Raw genomic sequence first — 13,956 nt, 5'->3', positions numbered from 1 at the left:
GAAAAGCAGGCATTTTATTCAGTGCAAAAGCTGCTTTCTTTACCGCTGCAAGTCTTGCTGAAATCGATAAGTACGAGTGTACATTTGTAATTGTTTACTTTGCTTCTTGCAATATTTATGGACAGATTTTAAAAGTTATGATTTTCAACTTCAATTTACAATTTTCTGTAAAAATTTTGTTCAATTTTGTGCGATGAAGCAAACCAGTTTCGATGCAAACTGGTTAGGGCAGAACGTTCGACCATTTGTCTCGCGAGAGTTCTTGTTCTTTTTGAACGTGACCAAAATTTTATGCTTCTTGCTTTCAAATTATTTTGCAATTTTCTAAATCAGCAGTTTTTTGCATTCAATTATACGAACAATTAAATAATAGCTTTTCTTCGATCATTGTGATAAAACATTATTTCTAGACACTGCTAATGTGTCAACTCACTTGTTTCCGATGCTACCATCTTGAGGAAAGACCCTCAAAAAGTTTGCTTACACATCTATAATAAGATGAATTTTTTGACGAATAAATAGTTCAACGCCAAAGAAACACAGGGAAAATTCGAGGAAATTAATGGAAAGGTTATTAAGAGAATTGTCTTTGAAATTATTTAAAAAAATACTTAAAAACAGATTCCTGGCAATTTTAAAATTTTCCGGATACATTGGAGTGGGGGAGTGCAGTGTATAGTCCAACCAATGGGAATTTTAAATGAACATTGAACAGCGGTGGGACATTGTGTCTTACCTGCTATCTTCGTATAACCATGTTGATTGCGAGTTTGTTCAGTTACTGTTTTTTATTCGCTTTTCACTCTCCGTCCCGCCGAAATTATGGCTAGACCCCTTCCCCGAAGGGCTAGCGCTACATATACATATCCACCTTAATAGCTATTTTAGGTTGAAAAATGATTTAAAAAACACTGTAAGACCCTTTTTGAAATATTCCTTACATCTGCTAGCAGTGCAATTGAAGTCCACTGTTGTTTTTGGTAGAGGAGCGTGATTTGTTGGGTTTAGGGCCGAGTCGTTGGAGGGTCATCGAGCCATTGAGGGCGTGCAAAAAGGGATGTCAATAGCGAACGATCACGCAAAGAGCAAACAACGCAGAGCTTAGTGCCAATAAAATTACATGTAAAATTTATCGTTCTATACGGGTGCAAAAAATCTCGAGTTTTTCTCAAAGTATATTTTCGTCGCGAGGAAAAAACGAGGGTGTGGTTTTCTCCACAGCAAACCCCTCCATCCGCCATTACCATAAGATGACGCCATAGAAATAGAGCTCTTTGATTGGCTAGTCAACAAAATGTAAACAAACCAAAGAACCTATTGTTACAAAATCTGCCCTTGCTTCTCAGCGGGTCAAGCAGAAAGACCCTAAAAGTACTTGAATTTTAGAAAACACAGTGCATGCTTCCCTAACATTTTTTGCTCGTACGTGCAAAGAACACAAACAAAAATAGTCGGATTAATGCAGTTTTCTTGACGGGGGCTTCTTGGAAATTTTCACAGATATTGCGGTCTCGTTTTAAAACGCTGATGCCTCTTTTTCGTGGTCTCGCAGTTTTTCTAAACAAACTTCAACAAATTTTACTGGAAAGGTTGGAAACTGAGGATATGTTTATAAACTAGCAAAAGATTTAATTTCAAGGGTGAGTTGTTTGCTTTATGTGCTTCAGCACATAATGTTTTGTTAACCCTTTCATTTTTTCTGAGAAAAATTTTTCCAGAAGGTTTTATGAGAACTTTATTTTTGGGAATGGTAATCCCCCGGGGGTAGGACAGAACCTTGCCAAGCTTCCACTTTTAGAGGCCACATATTAGGTTTCTATATTTTTTGAGTCTTTTTAGCAATAAACTTCTAAGTCAATAGCAGCCCTTATGGTATTGGCAATGTAAACATGGTGAATGCAAGCAGATTTTAGGCTCACTCATCAAATCAATATTTTCTATTAAAGGAAATATAGACTTTACAAATCATGAAACCAAAAGAGCAAAAAAATCCAAATGAAAACGGTGGAGGGAAAAGATCAGATAAGACACACAGGTACAGTGCAAGACGCAGCTCATTTGGAAACAAAGGACAGCAAAGGTGGGTTCCTTAAATTTATTTTTGTTGCTAGAGAAAATTGTGATGAGGTACCAACATATTTTGTCTTGACCAGTAGAATATAGCCAATCTTTTGCTTTATAAGAGATTAAGGGACGTACTAGCCGCATTTAGACAGACCCTAAGCCATGTCATTTGCCTGGATCCTCATCCTTTTCTTCATTGCACTGTGTAAGCATCCTTTATTGCAAATTGCGAACTTCCCTCTTGTCTTCACGAAGTCAAGAAATTTTCTTATTTAAGCAATTTCCTTTATTTTGCCATTTTTTCCCATTTTTGTGTGTGCTTTGCTTCCCCCCTGCCCTGATGCTGTTCTAGCTTCTGTGCCACAGAACGAGATTTTGAGCTAAGAAACATTATTGCATATCATTTAGCCAATTCTAATGCACAATGAGGGCATTCCTCAGCAAAGGGTCATTTTGCTATCTCTTTTGGTAAATCAAAACTTTTTGTTTTTTAATGTACCAGTGATGCTAACAAGGCAAATAAGAATGATAGTTCTGAAAAACAGAAGAAAGCATCCAACCAAGAAGTGGAAGTAAAAGAAGAAGAAAAGGTATGACATGTTTTACTTGCATGAAAATGAATGTTTTTTACCAGTAGCAAGCTAGATGATACCTTTTATTTCTGTTATTGAACATCTTTTGGTGGTACACATTTGTAGTTAGCTTAAATGTTTTAACTTAGGCCATCAGTTACCAACTTCCTCTCTCATTCATTCATCATGCAATCTCTGTGATATCTCTGTATGTCATTCATGACATAGTTCACCACATACCATAGCTCATTCTCTCTGCCATTTTGTACAACTTCCATGTCAGTTGTGCCTATCTCGTTTCACTCATTCATAATATCATTAATAATTTTCCAAAATCTTTATGTTCTTCACTGCATAACTCTTCATGCTTAACCCATTTATCTCATCTTCTGGGTCCCTCTTTATCCAGTAATTACATTTATAGCGATACTTAATTTGTTTTAATACTATATATAATTGCAATAGATTTTGTCAGTCAAGAATAGGCATAAAAAGTCAAAACACAAAATCAAGACATGGTAATCTTTTCTTAACATAACAAAGACATAAAAAAGGAAGACATGAAAATCTTTCTTCCTAGTTTTGATACAAAATCCTTTCCTGAACACATTTCATTTTGATAACACCTCTGGAGGGACCATTATGGAAACAAGGTGGTACTGACCTTTTGAGTGCCTTTTGAATGCCACTGCCATTTTAAACCATGTGGTGTTTTTAGCCTACGTTTTTAAACTTTGCCTGTAAATTGTATCTATTTTATAGATCACTTTCCTCTTTAAATTGTTATTTATTTGATGGCAAAATTATACATGCATACATATCTTCTCTGGCTCATTATTCTCAATTTATTGAGTATTTCTTGCTGGGTTGATAACAACGCACATAGAATTTGTCATCTGAAATTTGTCATCTATATTAGACATCTGAAATGCTGGGACAGAAAATTCATTCTTTAAAAGATTCCCTAAAGTATATATCTATTGCATTATTTCAATAATTGTTATTTCTCTTGAAGGTTGCTACACCACCAGAAAGTAGTACCCAGGAAGAAAATACTGAATCAGTAAGTCAGGAGGCACAGATGATGCTAGAAATTGAAAAGGTGAGATTCTAGGGAATGTAGCTTAAAAACTTAATGCAATATTTTTTGCTGGAAAAGATAGACATCTTATAGAATTTCATAATTTCATAAAGTGTTGAGTAAAATCTTTCTTGGCCTTCAGAAAAGTTCAGAAAATCTTTGTTTTTATGGAGTTTCAATGCCTTTGAAAGAGCTCAAATAAACTTGAGCTGGGAATATGGTTTTGAATATTTTTTCTCTACTTTCTGCTCCTAATTAAGTTAAAAGGTAGTATCGCTAAGTGTTACCAGTTTTGCTAAAAATGCTAAAAGTCTGATTATCATTTATAACAGAATTTCTCAATGTATGTTTTATGCAAGAGTCTTGTGGTCATTTATAGATTGTGTGTGCTTATTATCAAATGTAGTTCAGTATGTTGTACATTTAGTGCGTAATAAAACAAATTAAAATAATAAAAGTATGACTTTGTACAGAGATGTTGAATATTATGAATTGTGACATTTCAAGCCTAACTCTTAATTATGTACACAAAATAAAAAAGCAATGGTTATAAAGATAGTAAAAGAGTATAATTGAAAAATTACCTAATGTACAATGCAGTAGGAATAAAGCATAGAATGTAAAGAGATGTGAAAGCATGTGAGTGGAAGGGAAGCAAATTTTTGAGATAAGATAAGTTTACTAGATAAGATAATGCAATGTACAAATATTATGGCTACATTATCAAAGATATGAAAATTGTTTGTCAAGTCCATTAGGAATAAGACGTTGGGTAGTTGTTTTAAGCATGTCTGCCTTTTTGCTCAGGTTATTCACCTTAAACCTGCTAAGCCATAAGAAAAAGAAAAAGAAGTTACTGAGGTCTCTAAAGGAACACCCTCCACTTATTAATGCTTAAGTTTTTTCCAGCATGGCAGCTCTCATCCAAGTATCTTAGTAATTTTCCACAAACAAAAAGTTAGTCTTTCCCTAACTGTGATTTACAGGCAATTTACATGAAAGGATTTCAGTGCTTTCTTTTCCTATAATGCATATCTCAAATGATTTCCCCTGAATGGTACTTTTGAAAATTTTCATACAAACCCCTGTATGCTAACTTTACTCCCTCACTTGGTTTGGTTGGTTAAACAAATTCCAGACCCTCATGCTTACTTATTCCATCCCTGCAGATAAGAGAGGCAACAGATAAGAGAGTAAACCAATATTTGATAATATGCACATAAATCTCTATTGCTACTTTTAGAACCAGGCAATAGAAGCTGAAACTGCTGCTAAGGAAAGAATTGCAAGTAGAAAAGCTATAAGGCAAAAGAATTTGGCTGCTTATGGTAGGTTTTGGTTCCTGAAGTTTATGCTTTTCAAGGATCTATTTTCATTAGTTCAATTCTCATTTTAGAGCTTTCCATGTCTAATAGTGATTCATAAAATGAATTAAAATAAAGTGAAACCTAATGATCATGATAAAAATAAACACAAGATGCTGCTTACAACAATATTTTGATCATAAAACAAAGGATGATGCAAAATAGGTTGTGTTAGTTTGTTTAACAATCTTTTTATAAAAAAGCTCTTTCTATGTCATTTGATTAAGGAGAGACTGCTAAATAATGTGCCCTTTGTTAGTCTCAGGGTAGGGCTAGGAGTACAGTAGACTATGTAATCAATTCAATAACATTTGCTCCTAAAGATCTGTCGAAGAATTCAAAGAAATTATTTGGAATGTTGTAGCTAGATCAATTGCATTTTTGCATTATAAGAAAATTATGTTTGGTTGCAATTTGATACATTTCTATCATGTTTTAGTACGGTTTCCAGCTACTTTTTCTGCACCTGTCTTGTAGGGTTTTTAGCAAGGGTTTGATAGGTTTTTAAAAAACACAAATTGACCTTATTTTGGCAAGAGTGGGAAATAATTTACCACCCCAGTATCCCAATGATGGTTTTGCTATTGACCTTATGTTGCTGCTCTGCTCACCAATATCAACATTTTATTTGCAACTTGTGTCTTTGTTTTTGCAATGCTGATTTTTCTTGCAGAGCTTCGCCCAGATGAGTCATTTTTCAAGAAACTAGACTCTTCAATGAAAAAGAATACTTCATTTGTAAAGAAACTTGTATGCATCAAGGCATTATTTTTGACTTTTTTGAACTGCTAATTAAACAGCATTGAATAAAGAAATCCCACATATATTATTGCAAAAGTAGCAAGAAGATTGCTATATTCATAGAACTTTATACTCTTTCTTTCAGGATGACAATATTTCAAAGGCTTGCAAAATATTAAATCCAATGATTTGCTATAATGCTTCTGCTTGCTTTCTTTGCTGTGCTTTTTACCCTGCCATTATAGGTTAAAGATCTTTTTGCTTCAATATTCCTGATGCATTCAGTCCACCACCTATTTCCAGTTTACCTCTGTTTTTTCAATTTATAGCTTCACTGTTTTTTTACTTTTATAGGACAGTCACCTTTCTGTCTCCTTGTATTTCCATGTAATGTATTTGTGTATCTTTGCATTTTATCTTCTGTCATTTATCTTTTTTATTTTGTCTTAGGAAAACTCAATATTTCTCTCTGCCAATTTCATACTTTTTCTAGTTGAATATCAATTTATTTTCTTTTTTTAGAAAAGCATCACAGAGCAGCAGCGTGACACACTGGAAAACGAATTCAAAGGTTTAAACTTAACCAAATATATTCAGGAGGCGGTAAGTTTCCCTGACATAGTATCGATTATTTGTGAACAATTATTTGATGGTGGAGATTTAAAAACCAAATATTTCTAGATGTGCTAATGCATTTCGTCTGATACTCCACAGGGTATAAAACGTCAGAAAATCTCCACAGAGTATAAAACGTGATTTGTATGTCTCGAATTTTTGTGGGATGAAATGAAGGCTTTATCATGTCTCAAATTGTTTTCTTTTTATCAAGGCCATGATAACAGTTAAAATTTAATTAATTTCCCCTTCACAGAGTATTTCATGGAAATAATAGACTATATCCGCCTACTTCAATCCAATTTTAAAAAAGCCTCACGTCCTCTATTATATGATATTCATTGGTAAAGGAGAATTGCGTATCTTTTGAAACCCTATCAAATTATACAGAGACACTTCTAAGCAAAAATCTTTCCACCTATAAATTTTCGAGGTTTTTCAAGTATTATGATGCAAAGCAAACAAAAATATCAAGGTTTCTCTCGGTTGAATTGTAAATCTTTTATAATTTTCATTTACATATTGTAATAATTATGGGTTGTTTGTTTTGTAATTTACTCGAATCATGATACATTACAAGTAAATTACGAATCAGGACTCTGCTCCTAAACTACCTCTGCTTATATCGAAAGAAGTGACCTTATAATAATCGAAATAGTGCCCTGAATAATCGAAAGAAGTGACCTTATCAAGGACCTGATCCAGTGTTCAGTCCTGTTTGGGCTTAGTTCACGGAATCATTTGCTGTCCAGTTTGTTGGCTAGGTGTATTGATTTCATGAAAGACGATCATGGCCGTAGCAGAGGCCAAGCGTTTAGGGTGGTTTAGCTTAGATCTTGTCAGAATATTGTTGCCTAATTGAGATGAAACTCTCAAATGGACATGAAATTCGACAAATTTTTCCTGACTGGGGAGTTACAGCCCCCAGCCCCTAGGTCTTTTGCGCCTATGAAGTTGATAATAAAATTACCCCAAATGTTCTTCTTTATGAAAATCCCTTATGGTCTTCCTTTACAAAAGATCACTTAAGTTGTGAAACAAATTAGAATTGGGCGTTTTATGCTAAGAATGGTTGACATCTCGAGCTTTGGGTGTGAGTTTTTGGAGGTACTTGTTGTTTTTTGTCACAAAGTATTAATTTAGAGTTTAAGGTTTATTGTTGATGTATCTAAACGGAGCTGATATTTTTCCATTTTAGGTAAACTCCATAGTGGATGCCAAGATAAAGGTAAGATCTTTCATCGCTAATTGCTAATGACGCATGCAAAATAGTATTTGAGTAGCAGTCTTCAGAATGAACATATTTTGACTACGGTGTCTCTTAGAATTAACTGAAGCACCCAACGCCTGAATCATATTTTACATTTTTGTTTCCCGAATAATGTCAATTCCACTTTTCCCTGCTGTCAATCGAAATTCTCATAATTTTGCAAACACCAGAAAATCACTAGAAGAAAAATGTGTTTCACGCGTCAGTTATCATTTGCTTGTAAACAAACAATGTTTCAAAGAGACAGTGTGTTGGGTCATTGTGGTATTGGAAATTGACATTAGTAGTCCGAGGCTCTTACCATTTATTGTACAAGTTTAACAGCATAGCATCATAAGTTACCACAAAAGAAATTATCAATTTTGCCTTTACATTACGTATCAATTTGGCAAATTTGGTTGAATTAATAACTGATTGTGATAAATTGCTCAAGCTGCTTTGCCACTTTATTTCACCCATTTCCATAAATTCAGTAAAATAAAACAATTTATTAAGATTGAAGGCGTCATTAAACACCGAGGTTCTTCCACTAGGTCGTCTTTCTCCCTGGCTTTGCCTATATGTAATTAAGAACAGATTTTCTTTCTTTCTTTATTGCATAATCAACAGCTTCTCTTTTTTCGCCAATTTCTCCACAGGTCGCTGACGTTGGGTGTGTCGCTCATTTGTGTAGCCTGTTCCATCAACGATATAGTGAATTTACTCCACTGTTGAAAAGGCTGGTTGACAAATCGTTTGAAAACATTAGCTGCAAGGACGAGGAAAAGGTTAGATATATTCCTCATTTTTCCTTGTTGTGTGGCAATAATACAAAACTGATAGCCTTTGATCTCCATTATACTGTAGTAATATGAGTCCTCCGGATTGTTAATAGCAATTTGTGACAGCCTCAACGTAATAGGTCCAATCCCTCTTTATAATTCTAAAATGATTTCTTGGAAAGCAGTGACTTCAATTAGCCCTTGATTCCAAAAAGCCATTAAGTCTCGACCCCAAGGATCCCAAATAAACCCAAATTATCCTTGACGCCAAGTAAACCTTGAAACCTTGACTCCGAGTAAAATCTGACTCCAATTAACCCTTGACTCTAAGTGAAACCTAACCCTTCCTGAACCTTGACCTTAAGTTAACCTCCACCCAACATTTATATGGCCTATTCATCAGTCTACCTGATAATGTCAGCTTAATCTTTAGTGTGAATTTTGTCCTCAAGATAACCTTTGAGGCAACCTTTGCTCGTTATTTATTCTTGGTTTTGCAAGGCAAGCTTAGTTTGTCGTCGTAAACTTAAATCTTTAATCTTTTTAATCGAAGGGCGCCAATGTCCCTAGACTGCGCACGTCACTGCGGTTGCTGGCTGAACTCATTCTTGATGGTGTTTTTGCAAATATAGACGAAGGTGTCCAGTTACTTCAAAGTATTTTTGCAACTATCGTCAATAGTGATAAGGTATGTACAAAAAAGCTGAAAGGCTAAAAATTAAGAAAGTGATGAAAATCATACCAGTCAAGGGAAAGAGAGAGAAACAACGAGAGTGACACTACGTCCTTTCAAGTTCCGAGACACAAATTCAATTCATATTGGATTCTTTCATTTTCTTCTAGCTGAAATTATGATAATCTTATTTCTGAACCTTCGTGTTGTCTTCCGTGGCACTGGTTTCCTTTATACATTATAAGCATTAGATATTATTTTTGGAAATTCTTGCTAGATTCTTTGAAATCTTTGTCCTTGAAAAGAACTAGACAAAATATCGTTTGGTATGAAGTCTTGAACTTTCCCAGCCTTATTCGTATTACATGTTTCACGTGAAGAGATGAAACTGCTTGAAGCAGACTTACTCAAGACTCGCTAGCTTTGTAAAATAATTACTTGTATAATATATCTTATCATCGTTGTTGTACGCAACCAGAATCTTCTTTCTGGGTTGTAAATATTCACAGAAGTGCTACGGTAAACATACAAGAAAGGTTTGCGATCATATGTGCTGAGATCATACTTTTTGGTCATGTCACATGTTTCCCCCTTGTTCTGCGTTCGTCTGAGTAGAACCTTTGCATTGCAGACAGAACATGTATATGCACCGGTTATTCTGACTTTCTTAAGACATTGTGGTGAAGATGTGATGGGTATTTTGCCAAGAAAACAAAGGTAACTATTGCATTGGTAACTTGAGAAGAACGCTGATGATACTTTCTATGTATTTTTTGTAAGATTTAAAATCATGCTATGTTTATTACTTTTGTTCCGCTTCTGGCTATCAATGTTATGCCTACCTTTGGTCACTATCCGATATTCATACCCAGAGAAGTACCAGGCGAAAAGTGCTGTATGTGCTATCTTCATATTGCCATGTGAATTTGCCCGAACGTCATTTTTGTGTTTTGATGACACATTGTAAGGGGTGCAAATAGCCTGATTTTACAATATTCAAGGTTAAAGGCATTGAGTCATTATAAATGGGCATCACCTGCAAAGGGGTCAATTTTAATGTGATTACTATCGTATCACGTGATTTTACAAAGCCATTACTTGCAATTAAGTATGGACGTTGCCTTCTTTCAAAATCAGAACGAGGTAACTTCATGTAATCAGAATGAAGTCCACCAATATTATTGCAGTACTGATATCGTGACTCAGCTTATTTGGGTATACCCTTTCCTTTTATGGTTACTCAATGCCTTAAAAGATGAAAGCTTGCATAATCAGAAGAAGGTAATTGTTAAAGTGGCTGAAATAATTACCTTTAAGAAATTTTAGTCACCATGCATCGCATTTACTTCATGGAAATATTTTAAGCATATCTATGATTAAAGAGAGATGTTTTGTTGCTAAAAGATATTTGTAGATAAATTTACAAAGCTGCTCTCTATGCTAGCCTGCCTGTTTGACTATTAACTCAGAAGGGGTGTTGAATGGAAAAACATATGTTAATGTCTATCTGGATTTTTACATCTTTAATTTATGATGTTTTTTTTTCAAAGAACAATAAAACTACTCCTTTCCTCAATGAAAATATATCAAGCACCTACCGATTCTTGAAAAGGAAAATTTATTGCTAACTTTCAGTTAATTAACCTTATCCAATAATCCATTTCCATTTAAATGGTAGAATTATGTTCTCTTTTACATTAAAGGATGTGGGCAGAAAAGTTTGATATTTTGTTTCCTGAATGTGATGTAAGTGTTGTCTCTTTTGTAAGCATTGTCGTTTAGGGAGAGGCGAAGCAGAGGCTGCCTCTCCAGTAATACTGCAATCAAGTATTTATTGCTTTGGGATAAGGGGCTCTACAGCTCTCCCCAGAATTTATAGCAACATATCTGTGACTTATTTTTGTTTCATTGCACTCCTAAGCCCTGGCCTGCCCGAGAAGGCATGTGGGCAGATTTTCCTAGGCCCTAGGTTGAGAAGGGGCCCTGAAAGGCAATAACAAAGCTCCTAACAACAACAATAACAATCACAGTTTGATGACGTCATTATGGGTCCTGTGTTTCTTTTCGCTTCAGGCCCCAGAAAAGTTAATCTAAAATTTCGTCTATCATTTGCTATTATTGTATTGAAATTTCCTTACAAGAATATTGTAGTGTTGTAGAATAACGATCGAAATCAAAGCCGCTTTGACGTAATGCTATTCGCTACTAGTTGGTTTTAATTAGCTTGACTTAAGCTAGAGATAGTAACAACTTTAGATAAAGAAAGAAAAAAGATACTTTGAAACTTAATTTCATCATAATACAGTGCGTGTTAGGTACTATAGCTTGAGCATTGCATGGAAAATTTAAAATTAGACTGAACCTTAAAAGATTCTCTTTATAATTTTGCGTTTTTAGCAGCCTCATCAGCAATATTCTCATTTGTTATCTTTTTACTCTCTGCTTATAACACAGGCAGGCAGAGTAGTTTATCATATTATGATCACATTAAGCGTGAAACTCTAAGTTTAGAACCGTCCTGTTCTAATCACTTAAACGTGTACATCTCTGCCTATGAAAAATTTATGACAATTCAGTATCACAGTTACTCTCGTCAATTCGATATGATGCATTTCTATTTTTGCAGATTATTCCCGAAAATAAGAAAATATTATTCAAAGAAATGTTCAAGGATTATTATGACTCGATGGCAAAGCATTTGACAAAGGAACATAAAGCTTTACAGAACAGAGAACGACAGAATCGACAAACTATTGGGGTACAGTTGCAGAAAGCTTTCAATTTTAGCGTCTTGTATAACAAACACATTATGAAGCACTTAACGTTCCTTGAGAGTCTAGTACTGAATTCGTCGATGCCTTCCACAGTATACACTATCGAAGCACGTAACATTCAGAGAAAGCAAAGTTGTGCTGCAGAATATCTAAAAAATGTCAATAATTCTATTATCCAAGTGCTTAGCTTTTTTCTCTATTTATCTTAGGTGTTTTTTCACTAGCTCGTTAACCGTAACATATGATATGATACTTTTAGCGGTGTACAGTAACACCCAATATATATGATCCTACGTTCTAAGACCCTTTAGGCTTAAAAGCGATATTTCAGACCACTTTAATAGAAACTGGTTAACCCTATTCGAGAATGCGTTCAGTTTCAATTTTCATATATCAGTAATGCAATGCAATTAAAACATGAATCGGGAAAATGCGAAAACAAGGCTTAAAGTTCCAAAATGTTTAAAAAAATACATTATTAAAGTGCAAGTAGAAAGCATTGATCTTGATAAGAACTTAAACTTTGAAAAATGTATGTGGTGTCCTATACACCGTCTACTTTCTTTTACGAAATGTTGGGCCAAAAATTATTCACGTCATTGTTCTTTCAGCTCAAAGGGGAGTTGCCTGCTGACAGAAAGGAGGCATTTGAAAAGGCACAAAAGTCATACGAAAAGTTGCTTACAAATACCACATCGGTTGCGGTACTGATTAAATGTCATTCCACTTTACATCCACTTAACTGAAATTCTCAAAGACTTTGGTTTCTACTGAATAATCCATCATTGCAAGACATGAGAAATCCAGCAATTGCCTACTTTAAGTTTTAGATAGGACTTTTTTCGTTACTTTTCCAGTGATATTTGCTATAAACACGCCTTAGAACTAATAACTGGAAGGGTAATATGTTTCTTTAGCCAAACTGGATATTTAGATTCCTGTTTGTGACATTAAACAAATATGCCACACTAGAGGATGGTAGAAATTCCCTTATAAGATATCCTTGTAAGAGATTATCATGTTTTGGGGATTAAATCTTCTGCACAGCGCAAAGTTATTAATTTCAGTATAAAATCTGGATCCATCGTTGTGTAGCCTTCCAGACATAATTGCTAGTTTTATATCATTTATGTCTGTTACGAAATGTATTCTGAATATCACCAAGTCACTTGGGTGGCCAATATCGTATTGAAATTATAAATGATTATACTTCTTTATTTTATTCTTTTTTCAGGAAATGCTCAACGAAGAGGTTCCGGATCTCCCTGAAGATCGTAAGCATAATTCAGCAACTATCCCTTATTGTGGCTTGATATTGCAAATCAATTATATCCGTTTTTTATAGGTGGCGAAGAGCTTTTTGACCTAAATACTTTTTTTGCAAAAAATTTTGCTAAGCATCAATATTCGTAAAAAATTTGTCATTCTGAACCTTGAATTGCTCTATAATATCATTCTTAAGCGACAGAACATGTAAGTTTGGTAAAAATCGAGAAAGATAGTTCAAATTTTGCTGTTATCTTTTTTCAACATTAAACAATCTAGGAGTTTAAACATACCAGCACAATAAAAATTTAATGATTGTCCTTCAAACTTACTGTTTGAATGTCACGCTTATATTTTTTCTAAAAAAAACACAGAATCCCAAACTGTCGATGAAATCTGAGCCTGGCTATTATTCTTAACTTTTTCTTACTTTTCACTAATTTGTCTTGATAAATTCATTTTTATAGAAAGAAAAATGTGTATTTTTGAAACTTTGATTTAACTTCAGATAAGCATCTATGTCTTCTCTTTTTTCTATTTCATCTTTACCCCTCTACCCCTACCCTACTTCTAGAGTTAATAACGTAAACATTGTATATTGACTATTTATTCTAGATGATTGATAAGCTCTATTTTTGATATGTTTTTTTTTCAAAATTGCTCTAATACGCAAGAGGCAATATGAGAATCTAAAATTGATATTTGGTGCTTTACACTACTCGAACTTTTTCGCAAAAAAACATCACATGCTGCACTCATGCAGGTTTTATCATTA

The 13,956-nt window shown here is 34.3% G+C and overlaps 1 protein-coding gene across 1 annotated transcript in view; it reads left to right on the top strand.

Annotated features, from left to right (window-relative positions):
- The first annotated feature begins 1,495 nt into the window (after positions 1-1,495).
- The window catches only part of LOC135692794 (regulator of nonsense transcripts 2), a 56,571-nt gene continuing 44,110 nt past the window's right edge, over positions 1,496-13,956 (top strand). Inside the window, exons 1-15 of the mRNA XM_065211102.2 lie at positions 1,496-1,640; positions 1,947-2,080; positions 2,567-2,654; positions 3,652-3,738; positions 4,961-5,045; positions 5,755-5,831; positions 6,345-6,425; positions 7,636-7,665; positions 8,346-8,474; positions 9,022-9,156; positions 9,773-9,858; positions 10,845-10,887; positions 11,768-11,899; positions 12,527-12,619; positions 13,150-13,189. Of these exons, the coding sequence (XP_065067174.2) occupies positions 1,968-2,080; positions 2,567-2,654; positions 3,652-3,738; positions 4,961-5,045; positions 5,755-5,831; positions 6,345-6,425; positions 7,636-7,665; positions 8,346-8,474; positions 9,022-9,156; positions 9,773-9,858; positions 10,845-10,887; positions 11,768-11,899; positions 12,527-12,619; positions 13,150-13,189 (1,219 nt within the window). The 5' untranslated portion in view covers positions 1,496-1,640; positions 1,947-1,967. The remainder of the gene's footprint in view (positions 1,641-1,946; positions 2,081-2,566; positions 2,655-3,651; positions 3,739-4,960; positions 5,046-5,754; positions 5,832-6,344; positions 6,426-7,635; positions 7,666-8,345; positions 8,475-9,021; positions 9,157-9,772; positions 9,859-10,844; positions 10,888-11,767; positions 11,900-12,526; positions 12,620-13,149; positions 13,190-13,956) is intronic.

Source organism: Rhopilema esculentum, chromosome 3, assembly GCF_057945365.1.
Source record: "Rhopilema esculentum isolate cy_ngs chromosome 3, ASM5794536v1, whole genome shotgun sequence".
NCBI classification, from domain to species: domain Eukaryota; kingdom Metazoa; phylum Cnidaria; class Scyphozoa; order Rhizostomeae; family Rhizostomatidae; genus Rhopilema; species Rhopilema esculentum.
Note: the sequence above shows the minus strand (reverse complement) of the source record. Positions and strands in the feature narration are given on the sequence as shown.